General features: G+C 41.7%; 4 protein-coding genes across 5 annotated transcripts; 2 read left to right on the top strand and 2 right to left on the bottom strand.

Moving 5' to 3' along the window:
• The first annotated feature begins 3,195 nt into the window (after window positions 1–3,195).
• Window positions 3,196–5,412, top strand: LOC135429097 (uncharacterized). Its single transcript, XM_064683287.1, has 2 exons — window positions 3,196–3,659; window positions 3,778–5,412. The coding sequence occupies exons 1-2, from the start codon at window positions 3,657–3,659 to the stop codon at window positions 5,311–5,313; spliced, it is 1,539 nt and encodes a 512-aa protein (XP_064539357.1). The 5' UTR covers window positions 3,196–3,656; the 3' UTR covers window positions 5,314–5,412.
• Window positions 5,413–7,015: 1,603 nt separating this feature from the next.
• On the top strand, window positions 7,016–8,128 carry LOC135429059 (uncharacterized). Its single transcript, XM_064683235.1, has 2 exons — window positions 7,016–7,081; window positions 7,169–8,128. The coding sequence occupies exons 1-2, from the start codon at window positions 7,016–7,018 to the stop codon at window positions 8,096–8,098; spliced, it is 996 nt and encodes a 331-aa protein (XP_064539305.1). The 3' UTR covers window positions 8,099–8,128.
• A 1,328-nt stretch (window positions 8,129–9,456) lies between these two features.
• Window positions 9,457–11,423, bottom strand: LOC135429058 (uncharacterized). The gene is made up of 3 exons (XM_064683234.1): window positions 11,382–11,423; window positions 11,231–11,317; window positions 9,457–11,172 (listed from the first exon to the last, which is right to left on the bottom strand). The coding sequence occupies exons 1-3, from the start codon at window positions 11,421–11,423 to the stop codon at window positions 9,688–9,690; spliced, it is 1,614 nt and encodes a 537-aa protein (XP_064539304.1). The 3' UTR covers window positions 9,457–9,687.
• A 12,356-nt stretch (window positions 11,424–23,779) lies between these two features.
• LOC135429099 (pupal cuticle protein Edg-91) lies at window positions 23,780–24,545 on the bottom strand. 2 transcript variants are annotated; one of them, XM_064683289.1, is made up of 2 exons: window positions 24,143–24,545; window positions 23,780–24,081 (listed from the first exon to the last, which is right to left on the bottom strand). In XM_064683289.1, exons 1-2 carry the CDS (start codon window positions 24,411–24,413, stop codon window positions 24,011–24,013), a joined length of 342 nt encoding a protein of 113 aa, XP_064539359.1. In that variant the 5' UTR covers window positions 24,414–24,545; the 3' UTR covers window positions 23,780–24,010. The 2 variants fall into 2 exon arrangements, with proteins under 2 accessions (XP_064539359.1, XP_064539360.1); XM_064683290.1 differs by having other exon boundaries at window positions 24,152–24,538.
• Window positions 24,546–25,350: the final 805 nt, after the last annotated feature.

Below are 25,350 nucleotides of genomic sequence, written 5' to 3'. Positions count from 1 at the left end.
CAACAGTCGCTGAGCTGAGCGCTTCGCTTCTGCCAAAAGCTGGGGTATATATAGTTCTGGCTAACTGAAGCGTAGCCAAAGGTCGGCTTAATCCTACCTGAATGCGAATTAGTTAGCATCGTTCCCTGTTTGACGTACCCTGCCGCCTTTCAGATACTTTTAATGGGATGCGTTGATTTAAGCTGGAGCTGGAGCTGGACAAGTTAATATGTGCACACACGTTTTTTTTTGTTTTTTTGTCTATTTCTTTCGACTTTTTTGACTTTTTTGGCTTGCCATTTTATGTTTAATGGGCATTATGATGGCTTTTGTATTATTATTTTGTGTGTTCTCGATTCTGTGCGATTCGGCGGGACGAGCCGAAAACTGCCATTCACTAATTTGCATATTTATGCCATTTCAGCATAAGCATTAATTCCGAAATGGCACTTTTAAGTGCTTGGACCGGCTCATCGGGCTGCTGCCGAATGAGAGACAACTCCGCGCCATAATAATTACCGACGTTGATCTATTGTCCAGCATCGGGCTGGTCGCAACATTTACGGCCAACTGAACCAGTACTAGATTTGGCTAGAATAGAACCGAGCACAACACAATAAAATATAAATCGAAATAGAAAACAAGTAAAAGGTTCTAGTCGGTAGCTCCCGACTAGGGGATACCCTGAACTCTGTTCTTCCAACAGGCGATAGATTGGCGATATCGATTTGTATCGATAACTTGAAAATGGGGCAAGTTATCGAATATCGGAAGCAAACTCGATCTGCGCGGGCACTAGGAGGACCTACAGCTAAAATTTGAAGTCTCTAGCTCTTACAGGTTCCGAGATCCTTGCGTTCATACAGACAGACGGACGGACAGACAGACGGATGGACAGACGGAAAGACAGACGGAAAGACAGACGGACATAGCTAGATCAACTCGGCTATTGATGCTGATCAAAAATATATATATATACTTTATGGAGTCGGAGATGCTTCCTTCTGCCTGTTACATACATTTGCACAAATACATAATACCCCTTTTTATCCATTTTCAGGGTATAAAAAAAGGAAAAAGAAAAAAGTAGTTTCGAATAAAATTGAATAGCCGCACATAAAGTAGACTAGTAAATGAGCTCCGATAGATTGTAAATTAGCCGAGACATCAATTGAGAGCTGGCACTTTTTAAATGTTGCACGCATACAGGAAATCAAATTTCGTATTTGTATTTTTATATTGTTTGGCTTTGTTTTATGCGAAAACAAGAACTCTAATTCTTGATATGTGTGTGAATGCATTGAAAATAAATGTAAATTTATGATGGCCAGCACATTTGGTTTATAGCACAAGTCAATTAGCCGAACTTGTATTTTAGCTCACAAAAAAAAAATTAAAAACATCAACGAATGGAGTCCAAAAAATGATCACGTGGCAATGCCACCCACTCAAGATCAAGGCCTCAAGTACTCTAGCCTTCACTTAAAGTTTTAATTATTTGTATTTTAATTATGATCATTATATACCTGTTGGCTGGCGTAATTCTCAGAATCAATAACATCGGAGCGGATGCTATTTTGGTCTTCCCCCATCCTTCAATCGCACGGAACCAATTAGTTCTTGGCGCCACTAACGAGCCTGATGCGAGTTGGCACAGTTTAGCATTGAGTTTAGCTAACACATAGCACTAAATGTTTGCAATTCCTTTTCATGTTCGATTTGCACAGATCATTAATCATGCCAATAGTTCAGCAGCTGCTGCAGAGGAAGTTAATCTGCTCAGATTGAGTTATATACACACAGAGAAAATCGACTGCCAATCAATATGAATTTTGTTCTTGTAGATTTTCGAATTCGGTAGTGGTTGTCCTCGGTGTCAATTTTGAGTGTAAATCTACTAAAAGACATAACTTGAATTAAGTTAATTATACCTTAAGAATTAAGGAAATTTCTCAGATTAATTGTACGCAGAGAAAAGCGACCATAACACAAAATATTGCTCTTCAAATTTTAACTTAATATTGTTCTGGAAGATTCTTAAATTCCGCATAAGTTATCCTTGACTTCAATATTGAACGTAAAGCTTTAAAAAATAGCTTGAATAAGTACAAAATAAAAAAAATATAAGAAATTTGCTCAGATTGAATAAGCACAGAGAAATGTTCAATATTGAATGTAAGACTAGAAATAGAAATTATTTGAAATAAATACATAATATTAAGGATATAAAAAGAACTGTGATTAAATATACACCGAGAAAAATTCAATAGAAAAATATAATGAATATAAAATTTGATAAAGTAGTATTAATAAAGCATTATTATTATTAAGTATTATTTATCTTTGATTTCAGTATAGAATTTATATTAGAAGAAGAAATGCCTTGAATTAAGTACAAAATACTTTAAGGAAGCGCAAAGTGATCTCAATAAAATAAGAAAATTTTTAAGATTTTAAGATTCTTCCTTTCGAATGACCCTTGGCAGAATGACCATAGCGCAAAATGCAGTATGTTTCGCTCAGTGTACACACTTCTTCGTGGCAGATGCGCTTAGTTTTTTATCTTAATTTATTAGAGTTTATTTTATTTCAAGATTCGTAGTTAGATTGTAGATAAGAATTGTCAGCAAATTAAGAAAACTTGCAAAAGATTTGAAAGCGAGCGGGCAATTCGAAGGGGTTTTGCCAATGTGGCACAACTTTGATTGGGCTTTTGAAAATGGTATTCGGTATTATATTATTATTTACAATTTTAACATATTGTCAAAGTGTGAATATGTCGGAAAATATATGCAAGCGTGCGGCTAATATCAACGTATTATATCCGGCATTTAATTTACGCACTAGATAAACCAAAATGAAATATGCCATCATTATGAACATCTTTTCTGAATTGAATTGAATGCCAGTTCCTTTCAATGATTAATGATGAACGGCGACGACACGAACAACAATAACAACAATAACCCAAGGCACAATAAACACAACATATGTTCATAATAAGTACTCGAACATCTGTATATATCTGTATATATATATTATATTGATCCAATGGGCGACTTTTATTGGAGCACATTTCGAATTAAACCCGAGCGCGTTTTGACGGCTTGAATGAAAAGCCCCCAAAAAAAAAACCAATGAAAAAAAAATTAAAACCAAAAATCAAATCAAATCTTTTCTATTGTAGACGAGAGCTAGGTCTTTGTGTGTGTGTGTGTGTGTGTGTGCGTGTGTGTGTTGTCCATCAAATGTTTTGCATAAGATTAAAGAAAACAATTAAGAGAATCTGTTCGAGCGAATTGGCTTAGCTTATTGTGCGAATGTAAGCGTTGGCGTCGACGTCGCTGCCGCTGTCGACTTCGCAGTCGCAGTCGCGCTTCACGCTTGACGCTGAGCGAGTTGGCCAAGTCGCCATCCGAGTGTGCTCAGTTAATTGGAGCCATTGGAGTGGCTTAGAACTCGTGCAGGCCGTGCGAATTTACAGAGGCGATGCCGACGTCAACTGCGACTGCGACGGCGACGGCGACTGCGACGCCGAATGCAGGGAAGAGCCGCTGGCCGCTCTGTAATAAGCGGGCCAAGAGAGAAGAATTTGTATAAATACCAAAAGGTTCTGCGTATTTCTTCATTAGAGTTTCGGTTTAACTGGTGTGAACAAGCAAACTCAAGCAGTCAAGATGGTACGCTAAGACTTCCGAGCACAGCCTCCCATCAAGATCATCATCAAGATCATCATTGGGCATCTAAGGAATATAGTCCAAATCTCTAACTAATCAATCTCTCGCATCTGCTTTACAGAAACTTTTCCTGGTTGCTTTCGCGGTGATCGCAGCTGTCGCTGCTGATGTCAGCCATCTGCCCACCAACGAGTACCTGCCGCCCGTGCAGCAGGATTTCCAGACCGTCGCTGCTCCCAGCAACGAGTACCTGGCTCCAGTTGCCAATGAGGCCAGCTACGCCCAGGTTGGCCAGGGCGATCTTGCCGCCGATGGATACCGCTACAAGACCCAGCGTCGCGTTGTGGTCCGCCGCAACCGTCGTGATGTGAACGAGCTGCCATCCAACGACTACCTGCCCCCTGTGCAGGAGGAGGCCCAGGTCATCGCCGCTCCCAGCAACGAGTACCTGGCTCCAGTTGCCAATGAGGCCAGCTACGCCCAGGTCGGCCAGGGCAGCCTTGCTGATGATGGATACCGCTACAAGACCCACCGTCGCGTCGTCTACCGTCGCAACCGTCGTGATGTGAGCCATCTGCCTTCCAACGAGTACCTGCCCCCTGTCCAGGTCTCTGCCCCAGCTCCATCCAACGAGTACCTGCCACCCGTCCAGGCTGCTGCCCCAGCTCCCATCCAGTTTGCTGCCCCAGCTCCCGCTCCAGTCCAGTTTGCTGCCCCAGCTCCCGCTCCAGTCCAGTATGCTGCCCCAGCTCCCATTGCCATATCCGCTCCAATTAAGGAGGCTGCTCCCGCTCATGAGCTGGCCGATGATGGATACCGCTACAAGACCCACCGTCGCGTTGTCTACCGTCGCCATCGTCGTGATGTCAGCCATCTGCCCACCAGCGAGTACTTGCCCCCTGTGCAGCAGGATGCCCAGATCGTCGCCGGTCCCACCAGCGAATACCTGCCCCCCGTCTCCAACGGCGTTGATGAATACTCCGGTGTTCAGCAGGGCGGTCTTGCCGATGATGGTTACCGCTACAGGACCCACCGTCGTGTGGTCCTCCGTCGCCACCGTCGTGATGTGAACGAGCTGCCCTCCAACGAGTACCTGCCCCCCGTGCAGCAGGAAGCCCAAGTCATTGCCGCTCCCAGCAACGAATACTTGGCTCCAGTTGCCAATGAGGCCAGCTACGCCCAGGTCGGCCAGGGCAACCTTGCCGATGATGGCTACCGTTACAAGACCCACCGTCGTGTGGTCCTCCGTCGCCACCGTCGTGATGTGAACGAGCTGCCTTCCAACGAGTACCTGCCCCCCGTGCAGCAGGATTTCCAGACCGTCGCTGCTCCCAGCAACGAGTACTTGGCTCCAGTTGCCAATGAGGCTAGCTACGCCCAGGTCGGCCAGGGCAGCCTTGCCGATGATGGCTACCGTTACAAGACCCACCGTCGCGTTGTTCTCCGTCGTCACCGTCGTGATGTGAACGAGCTGCCCTCCAACGAATACCTGCCCCCCGTGCAGCAGGAGGCTCAAGTCATCGCCGCTCCCAGCAACGAATACTTGGCTCCAGTTGCCAATGAGGCCAGCTACGCCCAGGTCGGCCAGGGCAGCCTTGCTGATGATGGATACCGCTACAAGACCCAGCGTCGTGTCGTCTTCCGTCGTCGTCATTAAACCCTCATCTGAAATGATTCACTAAGTGATCAACTTGTACTCATTTTGGAGTGCAAGTTTAATATACATAAGAATATTTCCTCTTTTCGTTCACGAAATAAAAATATAACGAAAACATAAAAGCTTCAACTAATTCTAATTCGATTTACTTATTATTGGAGCAAAATCACTTATTATATATATATTTTTTTTAACTTACCCATGCTCGTCAAATTTCAACAAAACGAAAAGAAGATGAATTCCTGATGTCTTCCATTATCAGTCGTCAGCTTCTCTTTATCGATGTTCTGGAAGGTCGCTTGGTCTTCTGCTTCGGATACACGAACTTCCTAAATGGAATCATTTTTTAATGTTTTATTAATATTTTTGATTAGAAGAGAACTTACCGGCGTTTTCTGGTTCATATTCATTAGACAGTTGCAACTCCTCTCAAAATGTAAGGAAGAGACTTGGTTTTCCTCCTCACATATTATATTCCTTCCTTCCTTCCTTCCTTCCTTCCTTCCTTCCTTCCTTCCGTCCTTCCTTCCTTCCTTCCTTCCTTCCTTCCTTCCTTCCTTCCTTCCTTCCTTCCTTCCATCCTTCCTTCCTTTCTTCTTCCGTCTTCTTGGGGGTCCACTTTGGGGATCTGCAAAAGAATACATAAGTCAGCACCGTACAAATTGTATTTAATATTGATTCCCATTCAAATTCCCATTGAATATTAACAAGTTAAGTAGACAAATAAAATATGCTGAATTTGAACCAGCGAACTCTCGTTTGCTAGTTCGACGCTCAAAAACTAAAGCTACATAAACTCTTGACTGTGTTGTTGTTGTTTGATGATGTTTTTCATACCCTAGTAGTCTCCATTATTCCAATCCCAGTCTAATTTCTCACATTCGACCCAAAGGATCAGGCGAGGAGGTCCTCGCTCCTCTGGGTAAGGCTGCTCGTTGATCATCAATCAGTCAGTCAATCAGTCAGTCATTCAGTCAATCAATCAGGACAAACTCATTGATATATTTAATGGATTGATTGATAAAAAATATGTGCTGTTTCGTTTAGATTTACCTTTGAATCAAAACAAGTTTGCCTGAGAGTTAGTTTCAACTGTCCGCCTTGGGTTATGCAATACTTTTTTGAGGCACTGTCTGCCAAAGTGTCTGGTCTGGTAGAGATTTGGCTCGACTACGCATGCTCGTCTTCGGCATTATGTAAATTGAGCAATAATCGAATTATACTGAAAACTAATTACAAGTTAATTAACTAAAAAGGCGGCACGCGCTAAGATGAGAGAAATTTGGTAAGCGCGGCGAAAGGAAGGCACAAAAAAATAAACCAGCTCGCGGCCAATGCTAATTAGAACGGATTATTTTGTGGCCAGTTTGGATGGTAATTAAAGCACGAGCTGCAAGTGGATGCGGACATCAATATTAATATACCCCGTCCATATTCCATCGGGGATCGGGGGTAACCGACCAATTGATTCGCTGCAAATACAAAAAAATAAATATATTTAGATATGTATTTTAAGTGTAGAGCGAAAAACTTGTATTAAACCTGATTGAAGATGAAAAAAACTATAATAGATTTATTTTGCGGCGATGTCTTCTTGTTTTTTTTTTTGCTTGGTTTTAGATAAATGCAAAATACATTAATTTAATGCAAAGCCAAATGCTAATTTTGGCAGCACAGGCGCAACGATTAGAAACATATAAATATGCGCCACAAGCCTGGCAACAGCATCATTTCTTCTTGGATTCTACAGAAGCAAGCTAGCAAAATGGTACAGAAACCCAGATCCTTCGGAGGCTCACTCAACCCACACACTCACAACTTACCTATTGCTTTTAATTATCTCTCTCTATTGCAGAAACTGTTGCTTATCTGTGCCCTCGTCGCCGCCGTTGCCGCGGATGTCAGCCATCTGCCCAGCAACCAGTATCTGCCACCCAACCGTGGTGCTGCCTCCGCGCCGGTTGCCTCCTACGCTGCCCCCAGCTACGAGACAGCTGCTTCGGCTCCAGTCCAGAGCTTCGCCAGCCAATCGTACTCGGCTCCTGCCCAGTCCTACTCGGCTCCGGCTCCAGTCTACACCGCTGCCGCCTCGGCTCCAGTTCAGTCCTACGCAGCTCCTGCTCAATCCTACTCGGCTCCAGCTCCAGTATACACCGCTGCCGCCTCGGCTCCAGTTCAGTCGTACGCAGCTCCTGCCCCGTCCTACTCGGCTCCAGCTCCAGTCTACACCGCCGCTGCCTCTGCTCCAGTTCAGAGCTACGCAGCTCCCGCTGCCGTTGAGAGCTACACGGCCGCCGCCTCGGCTCCAGTCCAGAGCTACAGCGCACCCGCTGCCGTTGCCGAGAGCTACGAGACCGCTGCCTCTGAGCCAGCACCAGCCCACAGCTTCTCGTCTTCGGATGGTTACCGCTACAAGACCCACCGTCGCGTCGTCTACCGTCGCCACCGTCGTGATGTGAGCCACCTGCCCTCCAACGATTACCTGCCCCCTGTGCAGGCTGCTGCCTCTGCTCCAACCAGCGAGTATCTGCCCCCAGCAGCTTCGGCTCCAGCTCCAGTCTACACTGCCGCCGCCTCGGCTCCAGTCCAGTCCTACTCGGCTCCCGTTCAGTCATACTCGGCTCCCGCTCAATCCTACTCGGCACCCGTTCAGTCGTACAGCGCACCCGCTGTCGAGAGCTACGAGTCCGCTGCCTCTGAGCCGGCACCAGCCCACAGCTTCTCCTCTTCGGATGGCTACCGTTACAAGACCCACCGTCGCGTCATCCGTCGCCGCAGATACTAAATGGAACGCTATCGAGGCTCCCAAAGCAATACCAGCAAATCCCAATGTTAACTTTAACTGAAAAGTTGAATTTTATGATTTGTCTGGCAATTGTCAGGGAACGCAATTAATAAAGAAATGCCTTTAAAACGATTTACCAACTTGTTTTCAATTATCTACCTCGAGGCTTTAAAGGGAAATATATTCTCCTAGCTCGAAAATTCATAGGAATATTTATGAGAAATCAATCTTTTTCATTCAAATATATTTATGATCCGTTAGGATTTAGCCGGATCGGAACACAGTTACATATCATATCATATCAAAAATTAGGTTCTATTATGGAAAGCTTTTGCTTATCAGAATTTCTCAGCTACACTTGAATTGGACGTGTTCTAATATGATTTTATCATATAATTAACATAGGATCAATGGCGATCGGTCGATCAAATATTAAGTTGTTATTCAAATTCTTACCGACTTTGCTTTCGATCTTTGTTTTTAATATTTCCAATTCAATTCCAATTAGCATCTGTCTTGGGAAACCTGTGAATAATCCAAAATACATTTTTACACCTATATAAAAAGCATTCACAATAAATCTACAGGTAAAATCTATTAAAGGTAGTTCTGCGACAATGTCAGAAATATCTAGCATACTTTTGGGTGCATTTCTTGTATCCACCTAAAAGTATACTCTAACAAGCTTTATTTAAATTATAGTACATCAAAATTGTGAGAATATTATAATTATTTATGCTTCTTGGAATGATTGATTCTGCTAGTTGCATTTCTGAAAACAATATTTAATTTGTTAGAAAAAAATGTCATGCACCATCGCATTTTCGATATTTTATGAGAAGGATCTGTAATGCTTCTTGATATATGCTCACAAGGGACATAGAAATCTATCTTAAAACTCCGAAATTCGGTAATGAGTTCCGATAAAAAATTAACTAAAATATTTGAAATATTAAAGCCCACATTTTGCTTTAAAATCGATTCGGGGCTTAAAATAGTTACAAAACGGAATCTTTGATTCTGGAGAAGTTTTTGTTTCATTCTAAAATAATGTTTTAATTGACAAGCTTTTGATCTTGTCAATTTTAAATTAAAATTTAATTTAATTTAAATTTAAAAAAATTTAATTTAAATTTAAAAAAAATTTTAATACCTCTTGAATGTTCTTCAAAATCTTCTTGCTCTACGAAAAGTGAACTGAGTATTAAGTTTAATGACATTTTAGACATGGCTCATCCCAGAGATGAATTTATCGAATATCATAAAATTATTACTAAGAACTCCTTAAATTAAATGTTTATTTGAAATTGAAAAGAAACTGTTCCAAAGGTCGTCGCCTCTGGACTGGTAGCATTGACATCGTTCGTTTTATTTCGGCAGAATCGCACAGTTGTAGATTTCATAAACATATTTTAATGACTAAAATTCGATTGCAGAGCCCGCCGGCGCGGACTCAGGTACATCATTAATATTAAATATTAAATAATATTATTATAGTTAATTACAATTATTCAATATCGCAAGTTCCTATGGGCACGGGAGAGGCAATCGCGTCAATTAATTAGTGCTGGGCGGGACGGGCAACGAACCTAGTAGTTGAAGGCGATCGCCGGTTTTGGATAGGAGTATCCCTCGCTCTTCGGTGCCGGAGGTGGCAGATATTGGGCCGGGGTAGGTGCTGGGAATGGAATTGCTGGCTTCGGATAGTCGTAACCCTGATGCTTGGGCTGAGGTGGCCTGGTCGGCACCACGGGTGGTAAGTATTGTGGTGGAGGTGTGGTCTTGGGTATGACGGGTGGTGGGAATGGAATTGCGGGCTTTGGATAATCATATCCACCACTCAGCTTGACTGGAGGTAAATATTTGGGCTGCGGTGGGCTGGTGGGTTTCACGGGAGGTAAGTATTTGGGCTGAGGTGGATTAGTGGGTAATGGAGCCGGAGGTGGGAATGGAATTGCTGGCTTTGGATAATCATATCCCGATTTTGGCTTAACAGGAGGCAAATATTGTGGTTGAGGGGGGCTTGTAGGCTTAACAGGAGGCAAGTACTGTGGTTGAGGTGGACTTGTTGGCTTTGCGGGCGGCAGGTATTGTGGTTGAGGTGGGCTCTTCGGAATAACTGGTGGTGGGAATGGAATTGACGGCTTTGGGTAATCATAGCCTGATTTTGGCTGCACCGGAGGCAGATATTTGGGCTGAGGTGGGCTGGTCGGCTTTACGGGAGGTAAGTATTTTGGTTGTGGTGGACTTGTTGGTCTTACCGGAGCAGGTGGTGGGAAAGGTATGGCCGGTTTTGGATAATCATAGCCTGATTTTGGCTTGACAGGTGGCAAATATTGAGGTTGAGGCGGACTTGTTGGCTTGACGGGTCGCAAGTACTGAGGTTGTGGTGTAGTCTTGACTATAACAGGTGGAGGGAAAGGAATTGCTGGCTTAGGGTAATCATATCCCTTGCTGGGCTGCACTGGGGGCAGATATTTGGGCTGAGGCGGGTTGGTCGGCTTCACGGGCGGCAAGTATTTCGGCTGAGGTGGGCTTGTGGGTTGAACGGGTGGTGGGAATGCAATTGCCGGCTTCGGGTAGTCATATCCTCCACTTGGCTTGGCGGGAGGTAAGTATTTAGGCTGTGGTTGGCTGGTCGGTTTCGGCGGCGGCAAGTACTGTGGTTGAGGTGGATTTGTTGGCTTCGCGGGTGGCAAATATTGTGGTTGAGGTGGACTCTTCGGTATCACTGGGAATGGAATTGATGGCTTGGGATAATCGTAGCCCTTGCTGGGTTGCACTGGAATAATCTGCTGCGGCGGCGGAATATACTTCGGTTGCTCTGGAGGCGGGAACGGCACCGATGGGCGTGGATACGAATAGCCACTCTGTATCTTCTGTGGTGGTGGTGGTGGTGGAGGGCTCGTTGGTGGCGGGAAGGAAATTGTCGGCTTGGGGTAATCATAGCCTCTGCTTGGCGGTTGGGGCTGCGGTGGGAAGGGCACCGATGGGCGTGGATAGGCATAACCATCCGTAAAGGTCACCTTCGGCTGCGGGTAATCATATCCCCCATGCACGTCATGGCTCAGGTCCTGAAAAAAGCGAGCATCAGATGAGTGTTAAGTGGAGCTAAACGTGGATATAGCTTACCTGCAGTTGGCCATCCTGCTGGGTGGAGAATGGAGACAAGCACTGGGCGCCCACGGCGCCTAGAATGATGCATAAAAAGCGAAGTTGCTGCAAAATGAAATAAAATAAAATAAATAATAAAATCGATTAGTCGAGCTCTTAAACACTTTACTAGACAGCTGATGGACAGCCTCAATGGTGTTCGAATGGACATTGAAGCGTGGATTAACACGTCAAGTTTCCGCACACAATTTTTTGGCGAATGCTTTTGTAATATTTTGGAAATATTTAATTTGGACACAAGCACCTGAGGTCAAAATTGGCACAGCTTAAAGCCCCTAATTGGTTTTGGGGCCGCGCGTCTAAACGGGTCACTTGTAAATGACTTTTGATTAACAAGCTAAACGCATTTAAGCGCAACGTGGAATGCCGCATGATGGCCCCCCAATGACAGGCTGTTCATTAATTATGAACCAAAGGCGCCCGCATGCCAAGCTGCCTCGCCGGCCTATTGGGGCAGCAGAAACTGGTAGCAGCTGCCACAGCCACAGCCACAGCCAAAGCCTCGGACTGCGACTCAATGTCAGTGCGTCTGCAATTAACATATGGCAGTCAGGCCCGACAAATGTTCTAATTACGTAAGTGTTAACGATGTTACGTAATTTTGTGGTTTTTTTTATGCTCGGCCAGTTCAAAGAACTTTTTACGGCCCGTCCCGAGCCATTCATCAGCTGGCATTTGATTATTAAAGTTTGGCTTAATTAGTAAACTGTCGGATTTATTTAAATTGAACAGCGGCGAATGGCTCGAAACTAATTTGAGACAACTTTTTGTCAACCTTGAAGTGGAGAAAACAAATTGTTGCCATTAAACTCTATACCCTTGCCGTGGGTATACAGCAAATCTGTCAGTTGTTGCTAACAGGAATCAAAGGCAGAAGAAAAATATATAAAAAGTATTTTCTGCATTCATTTTATGACATAGTTTCAATCCAATCGAGCTGATAGATCCGTGAGAGACAAACAAACAAGTCTGGCGTTAGATTTTGGCAAAGAACCCGGAATTTCTGAAGCACATAATTTGTTGGGGGCATTAGAGACCACCTTGAGTGAGCTCTCAAAAGCCATAAACTCCAAACGACAAGCTATCAAACGATTCGGTAACGCAGAAACAAAGCAAAGAACCCATCTAAATAAATATATAAAAATAGTTTCAGTCTCCCACGCAACAAGCGGCTGTGACTTAACTCAGCTCGTCGAGCTGAGACAGACATTTTTTGATTAATTGTAAGCAAAAAAAAAAAGATATTTAAAAAAATTTGCCACTCCACACACAGCAACTGAGGCCGAGTTGTCAGCTGTCAGTGCTAAAACTGAAGCTCGTCTGTACAAAAGTGCAATTGCACTGGACCCATAAAAAACCAGAGAGAGAACAACTATTAGAGGCACCTCGAAGTCTTAATACACTTGCCGAAAATTGAGTAAAATTGTGAAGCTCTTAGTTGCTTAGTCTAAATACACTTGCGGAAATTTGGAAAGAATTGTGAAGCTTGTAATTGCCAAGTTTGATGAAGAACATTTTAAGAGCATTTCTTCCCTTAGAGCTAGATGATAAAGTTATCCAATAAGACTTGGCTCCTGTGTGTGTCATGAACTCGTAAATAATCTATTGTTCAGCTCTTGAAAAACAAAAATGTATTTTATACAAGCATTTCTTCCTATGGAAGCTGCGTGATAAAGTTTAATGTGGATAGCCCTAATCCTATATCGACTCGTTCCTTGATACTGATCCCCAAAGGGGTCTAAGAAGAACGTATCTTCTATGCGTTACACAGTTCAAGACTCTATTGGAATGCTCTGTAAAAGGGTATAAGAACTGTTGCTTCCTCAGCTACGGCTGCTGTCAGAGTTGTCTCGGTTCAGAGTTCTCTGTTCTGGGCGACATTTATTATAGTTTTATAGCTTAAATGATTTTGTTCAACCGCATTTAGCAAAGAGCAAACAACAACTTTGTGATATGTTGACCATTAAGTCGCAGCCCAATTAAGTGAGTATTTTTTTTGTGTTGAATTGTTTGTATATGGCTGTGACTCAGGTGTCATACAATAAATTCTCAACGTGCCGAGTAGAAGGCGTACGGCAAATGTGATTCGCCTTTTTCTCTTTTTAATTCAATTTAACACATATGGAAGTGTGCTGAAAAAAACGAAAACAATTCTTTTTTTTTGGGCAACAGCAAGCAATTTTTAGATGAACTGTTGTAGATTGTAAATATCCGCTCTAATTAAAAGTTTCACATCAGATTTTTGGATATTATTTATAGCTATAAAACAGGTTTCACAGCCAAGGCTGCAAACCGAACCGGTTCAAGACTAGAATTCTAATCATTTTACTAATAAAACCGAATCCTGAAAATAGTTGGAAAAAAGATAAATAAGTTCTTAAGTCAGACCCAGCCCCGTTTTGTATATGAAATTCCATTAAGTTCCTTTAAAAATAAAGAAAGGTGTGAACCAAAACCTGGGTTCATGTCTGTGCTAAATCAGCTTCACGAACCGCCACTCAAGTCCGGCTGTTGGTTCTAACCCTGAACCGAATAGGCCACACAATTTTTGGTTTTTGCAGCCCTATTAATTACAACATTTTTGACAAATTGCCAACTCATTTGAAGTGGCATAATTCTGTTATTCTCATAACTGTTGCAATAGCTGCACCCACAAAACTAGAAGGGGAAGGGGAGAGAGAGAGAGGGAGAGAGAGAGACAGAGAATCTGATTGTTAAATCACGACGAGTCATTTTTACAACAATGCGTAATGGCAACAAAGCAACAACAACAACAACAACTTGCTTTGGGGCGCGTTAATTGTCACAATTGAGGCGTGTGAAATTCCCTTAACAAAAAACAGTCTGTGTGTGCGTGTGTGTGTGCGTGTGCGTGTGTTGGCGACCTTGAAGAAAATCTGGCTGTGGCTTTTTATAGCTGGCATTAATTACAGTTTGCCACCCAACACTCGACAAGTCAGTACGATGACAACTTTTGTTATGCTGCGGCACACTTTGCGCATTGCGCACACGCAACGTGGTCGCTGGCCAAGCAAATTGGGTTGGGCGAATCTCTTGCAACATTTGCGGCATCGGCCAAGAACAGGTGCGTTTTAGCGTGAAGAGCGCTAAGTGGCAGAAAGGGGGGGAGGGACAAGGCGACGAAACGAGCGCATTTATGAGCGTTTCCGGTTCGTGGGTCTTCGCTTTGCTCAGCGGCGCGTCAACTGAGCTTTGGGTAACACTTTGCGAGGTATTAGACTTATTATTCGACTTAAGGGTAACTCGTTTCCTTTGCTGTTGTTGTTGTTGTCATCAGCCACATGCAACGCCTAATGGCTGTTGCGGCAGGTCGCGTTGCTCGACCGTTTTGTTTGCCACCTGTTTTTTTCAGTTTGTTTTTTTCAGCTTTTCTCAGTTTTCTGTTATTTAATTTGTACTTGTACCGATTTTCCTCAATTGTAGCGCCATTTATGCAAATTTTGCCAGCGCATGGAAATACGTAAACGAATCGTCGGCTTGCTCGTAAGTTGTTTGTTTTTGCTGTCGCTTTTAGAAACCGTTTTTCCATACCCTAAACCCATTTAAAATGCCCAAAAGGGGTATAAAGCATTTGTGCATATGTATGCAACAGGCAGCAGAAGGCATCGAAACTATTTTGAGCAAACAAGTCGATCGATACTTCTCTCTCTCTGTATGAGGATCTTTAAGACTATTAGAGCTGGAGATTTGTATTTGGAATGTAGCTTTTCCTTTTGATGAAGTTTGTCTAAAAGTATCGATACCTAGCGTCGTGAACTCGATAAAAATCGATAACGATAAGGATGGAGTCAGATGAACAAACGAGTCGATCGATGGGTTCTTCCCTCTATATGAATGCGTCTATCTTAGAGACTGTAAGAGCTAGAGATTTGATATTTGGAATGCAGCTTCTACTTTTGATAAAGTTTGTCTGAAAGTATCGATAACTTGCGTCGACTCTATTAAGTCGATATAAATCGATAACAAAATCATGTTCATACTTCGAAGCTTATAAGAGTCAGAAGTCTCGTATAGAATACACAAATGTAGAACATTGTAAATTTTAAAAAGATCGGACTTCAAGCACCGAAACTTATCTGCTAGTCGGTTGCTCCCCGCCTAAATACTCTTACTTGATTTTTTTTTTGTCTTTTCGTCTTCGTCGGTTGAGCAATTTTGTTTGACAGACAAATGCGATGCCGAAGTCGCAGTCGATGCCAGCTGCCACAGCCACTGCAACTGCAACTGCAACTGCAACTGGAACTGCACCCCAAAAAAGTGTGAACCTTTCTTGCATTCTAGCCTTAAGTTGCCTCTCAGCTGATATTGTTATTGCTTGATTGTTCAGATGCGGCACACACACACTATTTTACACTAAAACTCACCATCCTCATGCTTGAGCTGGGCTGCAACAGCGCGGGGCAAGCCGAAATATAGAGCTTAGAGCAACACTTGCGTCAGCAGCTAAAAATACACATATATATTTATATATAGTTTATATATGGATTAGCATATGTTCTATATAGAAGTCACAGTGTCTCTCTATTTTTCTGTTTATGGCAATAGCTGCCCACTCACACACAAGAACACGCGCGGTTAAAAAACGCTAGAAAAACGCGCGCGTTTCGCTAGTGAGAACGACGCACGAGAATTATTGTAACGCCGCCTGGCAGCAGACGATGCGAACTCGATCAGATTTGAAGTTCAAATAACAAAAACTGCGCCAACGCACGGCTTATTTATAAGAGCGTCAGCCCGAGCGTCAGGCCGAGACTTCGGCTCCGACTGCGACTCCAACGCGTCGGCTACGCATGCGCCAACTCGCAGCTAATGCAGGTGGTGGCAGGTGGTTGACTTGGGCCAGGCCGAGAAGAATTTCAAGTGCAACAGTGGCTCGGCTTCCTGCCTGTTGATCGATTTGCCACACAGCTCGTGTGTGCAACAGAGCTGCCAAAACAAAACACAATATTCACGTATTTAGGCTACTGTTTCAAATTCGAGCTGACCTTGACTGTGCCTCCGACTTGCTGACTTGCTGAAATCGCAATGCAATTGTCCAAAGCAAAGCTTAAACTTTGTATACCCTGCACACAAACGGGAGAAGAGGGGTATGTGGCAGATATGCAGTCAGCATCAACTCTGTAACGGGAGAAGAAGATAAATATTTTGATTATTATCTAAGATATGCTAAAGCCTTAAGTTGTTTTCTCTAAATCTTAAACTCACCGATATATGATAAGAAAAAGGATGTTGATATCGATTTTGTTGAAACGAAGCGAGTTGTCGATGGAATTCCCTAACTCTCATGAGCTCGGAGATCTAAAAAAGACAGACATGGCTAAATTATAAATTAATTATTAATGATAAAATATTATATATGATATATATATACCTTAAAAGGTCGGCTATGAATCCTTCAACCTGCTACCATACAACCTAAGGCTGGTTATAGAGCATCTACCAGTCGAGCACTCCTTTTTTGATCTCATGAGCTTGATCTCATGAGATCTGAAAAAGATTGACATGGCTAAATTGATTATTAATTGATATTATGATTATATATGATTATATATATGATATATATATACATTAAAGGGTCGGCTATGAATCCTTCAATCTGCTACCATACAACCAAAGCCTGGTTACAGGGTATCTACCAGTTGAGCACGTTCAAGCACTCCTTTTTTGAGATCTGAAAAACATTCACATGACTAAATTGATTAGGCTGTTGATCAGAAATATGCCATATATACCTTAAAATATCGGAGATGAATCCTTCTGCCTGCTGCATACAACTTGAGCCTGCTTACAGGGTATCTAACAGTGGAGCACGTTCGACTAGAGCACTCCTGATTTGATTGGCTATAGTTGTGTTTTTGCCAAACATTTTGAGAGCTGCCAATCGACCTTAGCTGACAGTTCCACTCGAAATTCACTTAGTTTCACTTTCAGATACTCTGAGGGGTATACTTGGGGCTTGTCGCTGGGCAATCGAAAAGTAATGCAAAGCCACAATTGATCCAACATCCATCAATCATCGGCTCAACTGAAACTAAAATCATGAAATTAAAACTGCACCCAGATGCGAGTGCAGCCAGTTTTGGGTTCAAACTATTCTAAAAACCTTGCTCTTAACACTTTTAATTGTTAATTAATGTTGTTTCATTCATTAATCGCTTCGCTGACAAATTATCGAACGTTTAATGGATTGCGAGGCAGTTGCTTTTAATTGAAAACCCTAAAAAAGCAAAACAAATGAAATAATCTATGTAAAATAAGAAGAAGAAGAAGGGGAAAAAATATGCTGGTTGCGCACAGCTCGTTTAAAAGCTAGAAATTGAATTATTATTAATAATAAGTTGGTCGAAAAAACCGGAAGATACGCATATCGAAATCCCAAACGATTTGTACGATCCGCTGCGAGCACGGTTCAAGTATTTCAACTTTCAAATTGCGATATTTGTGGCAATCAAAGCAAATAAATGCCATTAACAACCTAAACTGTTAATTAAAAAATTAAACCAGGAGACAGACGAGTCGAGATGCTCTATTCTAAGTCTGTTATATAAAGCGAAACTAAAGCCGCTTAGTCTACGCAGTCGCAGCTTGTCGCTTGAGAACGATTTTAAATATTTATGAAAATAGAAAATACTTAAAATACAAGCATTTAATTGCGCAATTTAGTTGCCAGCGGCTAAGTGGACAGGTTCTCTTTGCGTACTCCACGCTGATTTGTATGCGATCCCAGTGACAGTCGCTGTCAGGATGTGCTTGGCCAGAACTAGTTAAGATGCTTCGCACTTGGCACATAAATAATAAGTTCACTTGGCGGTTTTATGGATTTCGACACCTGACCAACCTGACTACAACAATTTCGCCAGTGGCATACAAAAAAAGTCAAATTGAAATTCAAATAAAATAAATAAATAAACGCTGCTCAATCAAACCGCAATGTAAAATCAGCGACAACAAATGAATCAGCAGCAAGCATTTTCTCCCACTGCAAATCCGCGAGCAGTTCAATAAACCTCAACGATACTTTTTTAATATTGATGAAAAATGATACAATATAACGACAAAGTAAATAAATTAGCTGACAGAGAAATCTGACAGCGCAAGGCCGACGCAAATATGCTCTTCCCACAACTTTGACTAACTTCGATTGACTATAATATCATCACCCTGTGATCTGTGCCTTTATCCAATACACAAACCATTTCTGATACATAAGCCAATTCAATAGAGTCCAGCTGAAGAAGAAAGGTGCTAGTTCGAATCCAATCGGTTGATAGCTTGTTACTATAATAATAATAATACTAATAATAATAATAATAATAATAATAGTAATAATAATAATAATAATAATAATAATAATAATAATAATAATAATAATAATAATAATAATAATAATAATAATAATAATAATAATAATAATAATAATAATAATAATAATAATAAAAATAATAATAATAATAATGAATACCAATAATAATAATAATATAATGAATAATAATAACAATAATAATAATAATAATAATAGTAATAATAAAAATAATAATAATAATAATAATAATAATAATAATAATAATAATAATAATAATAATAAAAATAATAATAAAAGTAATAATAATAATAATAATGTAATGAATAACAATAATGAATTCCAATAATAATAATAATATGATGAATAATAATAACAATTATAATAAGAATAATAATAATGATAATACTAGGAGTATTACCAATAATAGCAATAAACATATAATAAAAATAATGATAATCATAGTAACATAAGCAATAATAATAACAAATATATAATGATAATAATACTAATAATAACCGCAATAATAAACTTTCAAGAGCTAAAAAAAAAACACATGTAACACTTCTAATTGAATTTTTTGTATATTGTTTTTAGGCAGCGGCTGTAATAAATTTGAGCATTTAATTTATAGCAAACATTCTTCAACGATTAGCTTTTGAGGCAGCCGAACTTTGGTTTTATTTGCAGTATAAATTTTCGGCCATAAAATCAGCAGCAGCAGCCACAGCGACTGCCAGCTGAAACCGGCAACAATAACAATAACAACGACAACAACAAGAGCAACAACAAGTTCAAGTTAATTACATACATCCTACAACATGACCAGATCAGCAGCAGCAGCAGCAACAACAACAAAACGTCAACAATTTTTGCACTTTTGCCTCAAGGTCGCAGCAGCAGAAGCAGCATCAGAGTCAGCATCAGAGTCATCAGCATCAGCTTCGACTTCGACTTCGACTTCGGCTGCACAATGAATTATCGTTTTAAGTGCCGGGAGATGCGCCATCTGATCCTGTTACAAAGAAGGAAGCGGAGCTGCAGGCATCGGCGAGGCGGAGATCGGGTTCTGTTTATCGATTCTGGTTCTCGTTCAGAAAGTTTACAGCATGCGTGACCTTAGCGTACAGGATTTGATGTGCTGCCTTTCTAAAGGCGGCCTTTTGTGGCTGTGAATGATGTCGCAGTTTCCACAGTTAATTAGCAAAAATATGGCCTTAAATCAAATGAGACTTCCCGTCAGCAATTTGACGCAAAATAATGATTATTATATTATGATTTAGAATATGTGCCAAAATGGACAGCTGGACAGCTGGACAGCTATTGTCTATTGTGTTTCCTTCTTAGCACAAATTAATCTAGCCGCAGCTGGGGCCAGCTCTGATTATATGGCTCACTGAACGGCACCGAGCGCTTTAATCAAAGCCAAATAATAGTTATACAAATCAAACGAATGCCGTAAAGTTTTATTTATGAACATTTCGGTGCGTTCATAAATCACTTGACTCGGGAGGAGTGCACCCACAAGCGTCGGTTGGCCAAAAATAAATACCATGTCCGATGGACAAGCAGAACCGAAAGAAAAAAACTAAAAACTAAACATTCTTTAACGCAAATGTTGCAAATGTTGCGGAAGTTAAAGGCTAATTAAAGCGCTTGACTTTTGGAATTGCTGGTAATAAAATTACGAGCTGGTATACCTATTAATAATGGGCACAGCGGGCTTGATAGTTTTATAGAAATGCATGTAACTGAGTGAGGAAAGCACCTTTGAGCCCATGGAGTATAGAGTATATAAGTTCTTTATCAGGAAGACGAGCTGAGTCGATCTGGCGGTGACATTGGAAATTTAAAACGAAAGACTTAAGACACGAACTTGTCGCAGCAGTAACTTTTCGAATTGCAGCAAGAGCTTCAAGCCGACTCTAAACAGTTAATAGCTAGAGAATTAAAGATTGAAATATATATTCACGATGGAAACATAAAGATCCGACTATAAATACCGAATTTAATCTAGAAACATTGAACCACAGTGTAGCTGCATGAAGAAAGCTAAGAATATTTTTGTAGAAAATTAAGGGTATCTGCAAGTCGGGCACTGCCGGTTAGAGCACACTTTCTTGTTTCGTTTTGGGGCGCGTTTCTGGTCGGATGCATCTAGAGCCACGTTGGCCACAATTGATTGCCCTTGCTCTTGCCAACTCGAGCATGGGACACAGGTAATTAAGGTGTGCGGGGCGTCTCAGAAAAGAGCAGAACAACATCCCACACACACACGCACACCGCGCCCTGTGGTGCGCCATTCACACATGAAGATCGCATGAAGATCAGCGTGCAAGGTCAAAGACGAAACTTAAATGCCTTTTGGCATGACCGAGAGTACGACCGCAGGTCGCGGCCAGCTCGATTCACACCTGCGGCAGCATAACAAAAGTCGCCAAAAGTTGCCGCAGCGAGCGGAACACGGGTAAACACGTTTTTGCGGCCAGTTCAATGGCCAGTTTTGAGGGTCGAGTAGCAGCAACAGGATGGGGTTCAAGTGCGTATGCAACGGTGTCCTTGGTGGCAAGCAGACGAACACGACGCAAACGAAGTAATTTTTATTGTTGCTGCTGTTGTTGTTGTTGTTGTTGTGGCTGGTGCCTTGCGGTATGCGCGCCACATATCAATGAGGCAGTCAAACGAAAGACTTAAGACACGAACTTGTCGCAGCAGGAACTTTTCAGATTGCAGCAACAGCTTTAAGCCGACTGTAAACAGCTAATGCCTCTTGCATATAGATTGATTATTTATTTATAATCGCATAGAATTACCATAAGACAAACCAGGAGGGCTGATTGCATTTTAACGCCAGCAATATCTGATTGTTCAAGGCGCCCGCTAATGACCCGATTAGCGTCTAATTGAATTATAACATAACCCACGCAGCTACGCACAAAAGAAATAAATCAAAATGTGGGCGCGATCGTGCACTTGAACTCGAGTCGAACAATTGTTTTTGGTATACATATGAGATACTATATATACTGCAGATACAATATCTATAGACGTTTAAACGAAAACCTGCTCATGACTTTACGCTTTTCGATTATTCTTGGACTTGGACAATTTGCTAGTCCGGTTTGTTGCATTGTTTCTTTTAGCTTTCGTAATGAGTGTGTAAAACCCATTTAATGTGATTATTGGGCAAGTCATGCTCTTCAAATTTGGGCCATTCATGCGACTTAGTCATGAGCAATGATCCAAAAATAATCCGGATATTTCATCCGTTTGTTGACTGTAAGCGCAGGCGCAAGTGCAATGCGGAATGTTATTGTTATTAATTATTGTTTTTTTTTTTCGAGTTTGATTTGTATTTTTGAAAACAAGCTTATTGCTACATTTAACGAATATTTATCGCTTTGGCGGCTTGCCTAAAGTAGAATTGCAAAAATTTGAAAATTTGCCTAACATCAATTATGATAAATGCTCAGCTTGGCCACGCTTCAGCCAAATGAAAAGAAAGAAATATGAGAAAAATATACAAAATATAAATACAAAACGTGAGCGCCACTCAACAAATGATTATTTAATAGCCAATTTAACAGCATTGTCTGCAAATATGAACACAAAGCGAACACGAGACAAAACGTTTTTGAATGAATACACGCAAATGTTCTTGATATTGACATTTATGAGGCAAACAAATATCGAGAAATAAAAGTCAGCTTAAGTATATAAATGTGACCAAAGGTCAATAACGCATCGAATTCTTGGCTTGATTTAAGCGCGACAATTATGAGTTTTATGTGTTTATATACCTATTAAAAAAGGGTCAATAGGGTATTATGTTTTTGTGCAAATGTGTTGGGCATGGAGCAATAATAAATAAATAAATAAAGAACCTAAGAGGCAAAAGAGCTCAAAAAGTATATATATATATATATATTATTGATCAGGTTTACGAACTGAGTCCATATAGTCTGATTCCAAGTCCGTTTGAGACTACAAATGCTTACGACTATGTGTTTGATATATATATTCTGTCAATATTGACAAAACTTCCTCCCATTTTCAACAAAATCGATAAAAATCCGATTTTGAGATTTAGTTTTTTTTAGGCATAACTCGAAAATTATCAAAGCTGGCTTATAGGTTCTCGTTTAGTATGCACAGATTGAATACTCCCTAACATTTCTCCCCGAAAAACTAACTTAAGAAATAGAATCTTCCTTTACTACTTATATATACCCTTTAGTATGCCATAGTTAAGCCATATCATTTTCAGATAGATCGGACAATAAACACCCAAGTTAATTAAGCATACATAGTGGGAGACGAGGGAAAGCAGAAGCATGGTATCTCAGGGTATCTCCTAGTCGAGCACTTCCAACTAGCGCACTCTGGCTTGCTTTTTTTTGGCAAGGTTCACAGCTGCCGTGCACCCATTCATCATGAATTTGGCATGTAAATTTTATGCAAAGCTGATCCGTACGATCGAATCGAATCAAACGGTTATAAGCCTGTCTGTCTGTCAGTCTGTCACCTTTGCCCGTTAATCTTGCAGCACTTCCGCGCGACCTTTCGTCGCTGCAGTTCAAGAGACAAGCTGATAGACGGACGGACAGCCGGATAGGCAGACGGACGGACAGACGGACGGACGGACTGACTGACAGTTGACGCTGTGTTTATTTATGGCCCAATAGCTAATTGTTTTTTCGTCGCTGACCAAATGTCAGCTGCAAAGGGCTTACACAATGTGCCCGAAGAAGCGACTCTCAGTTTTATTACGCTCATAAATTACGCATACGCCCCGCTAAAACGAGGCAAAAGCACAACAGCTACTGGTAATCTAGGAATTGCGTGACAAAGTTCTTACCAGATTTGCGAGCACTTCGAGAACATGAGTTTCATTTGTTTCGTTTGCATAGAAATGGGCAACGCCTGTGGCTCGTCACGTCGCCCGTGCTGATTAATTCGACTCTTAATTTGTTTGAACTGTCAGTTAATTACCGCAAGTCGCAGTCGAAGTCGCAGTCGAAGTCGAGTTATGGGCTCTGCACATATTTGCCGAAGCTCCATTTGAATTTTAAATTGTTTACATTTTTATTTATTTCTTTCGGCGTTTTCGGCATTTTATTTCAGCAACGGCTCACTCGGTTTTTTTATGACATCTAATATATATATAATACTTTTGTATGGGTGTTGCGACTACGTCTGCTTCTTCTTTCGATTCTGTGGGTCGTAAAGTTGAAACGATTGTGGCTATAAATTAATATTGTTTGTTTTTCATTTCTCTCGTGTTGTTGTTTTTTTTTTGTGATTTTGTTGCTTAATTAAAGCAATTATCCTTGTGCAATTAAATTGAAGCTAAAGTGCAAACTACTAAGGAATTTGAGCGCTAAGCATGAGCTATGAGGTGAGAGGTTGTTTCCCATTTAGAAATAGTGTCCATAGTGTCCATGATGATGGTGATGCAGTCCATAGTAGCCGCCATAGTAGGGATAGCCTGTTAATGGAGAGTAGAGATTTTAGCACACATTAGATGGACTGGGCCAACCTCGACTCACCGAACTCACCCAGGCCGTAGTAGCTGCCGCTGTAGTGGGGCCAGTAGCCGCCGCCGCCGCCGTAGTATCCGCCCAGGTAGGGTGAGGCATAGTAGCCATAGCCATAGGAGGCGGCGCCCTGCAAATCCTTTTCCTCAGCCTCGACGCCCGCCTCCAGGTCGTCGGCCACGCCCTGCTCCTCCTGCGGACGTGGCGCTGCCTCCGCACAGCTCAGCAGCAGGCAAAACAGGGCGCAGGCCAGCAGCAGATAGACGGAGCGCAAGTTGAACATTTTGTCGGATTAGTATTGGATTTTCCTCTTGCTTCTTGCTGGTGGTGCAAATGCCACTTGAAGTGTACAACTGACTGACGCTGGAGCCGTGCTGCATGTTTATATAATGCCAGCGATTCTTGCAACGTCGCCATCAAAGCGCAGCGACAAAACAATTGTCTACGGAAAATTTGCCTAGAAAATCAAAAAAAAATCCCCCAATTGGGCGACTCCATGGCTGCGTGTGCCTCTAACAATGCCCCACCAGCGGGCAGCCACCCACACGCCAGCTTCTCAATGAAGCGTACTCAGTATGCTTGGTACTCGCAACTCGTGCCTTGGGGCCTCGAGGGGCTACTATTTCTTGCATGACCGATTACTAATTACAATGCTGCTAACTCTGTCTACCTCTCACCCTCTCTCCCCCTCTCTCTCTCTCTCTGCCTCTCTCTCGCTCCCAGCTCTGAGTCTTGGTCAGTGGGGTCAATGTCGCAAGCAATATCAATTCTTAAAAGCCTACAAATTATTTACTCAATTTAATTTAAGACCTGCAGTCTTGGCTCGCATCCATAGATCTATATCTGCAGCAGTTCAAAAACCTTCTGACGTAGAGAAAGTTGTGATTACATAACAAGAACACGCTTGGCAGCATCCAAGTATTTTAAAAAGCTTTATTTATGGCTGTCCAGTCCACCAACACATAGCGCTAAGCACGCTCTCTTAAATAAATTAAACTTTTGGCAAACTTGCTAAACAACATTCTAAAACAATAAAAATAGAACTCTAGTTAAACATAAGACGTCCAAAAAATAGAAATGTGGTAATGAGAACGCGTCCATTTGGAGCTTCTCAAAATGTAACAGTCGAAATAGGCGAAAAAGGGGCACATAAAAAACTAAGATAAACAAGGTTAATATAAAACTATTTGGAAAATACGTGCTACTAACTTTTAAACGGA

The sequence above is a fragment of the Drosophila montana genome, unplaced genomic scaffold (assembly GCF_035044405.1).
Source record: "Drosophila montana isolate Dmon_TW-CO22-7 unplaced genomic scaffold, ASM3504440v1 contig_2583_1, whole genome shotgun sequence".
Classification (NCBI taxonomy): Eukaryota; Metazoa; Arthropoda; class Insecta; order Diptera; family Drosophilidae; genus Drosophila; species Drosophila montana.
The sequence above is the reverse complement of the archived record's forward strand: the minus strand, read 5'-3'. Positions and strand labels throughout refer to the sequence as shown.

Bases quoted from the DNA above. Each gene is read 5' to 3' on its own strand.
- LOC135429059 (XM_064683235.1), top strand. From the start codon at position 7,016: ATGCGCCACAAGCCTGGCAACAGCATCATTTCTTCTTGGATTCTACAG. The intron at 7,082-7,168 runs GTACAGAAACCC...TCTCTATTGCAG, and splicing joins AGAAGCAAGCTAGCAAAATG to AAACTGTTGCTTATCTGTGC.
- LOC135429099 (XM_064683289.1), bottom strand. From the start codon at position 24,413: ATGTTCAACTTGCGCTCCGTCTATCTGCTGCTGGCCTGCGCCCTGTTT. The intron at 24,082-24,142 runs GTGAGTCGAGGT...CTCCATTAACAG, and splicing joins CTACGGCCTGGGTGAGTTCG to GCTATCCCTACTATGGCGGC.
- LOC135429058 (XM_064683234.1), bottom strand. From the start codon at position 11,423: ATGTCCATTCGAACACCATTGAGGCTGTCCATCAGCTGTCTA. The intron at 11,318-11,381 runs GTAAAGTGTTTA...TTCATTTTGCAG, and splicing joins GGCTGTCCATCAGCTGTCTA to CAACTTCGCTTTTTATGCAT. The intron at 11,173-11,230 runs GTAAGCTATATC...CGCTTTTTTCAG, and splicing joins AGCAGGATGGCCAACTGCAG to GACCTGAGCCATGACGTGCA.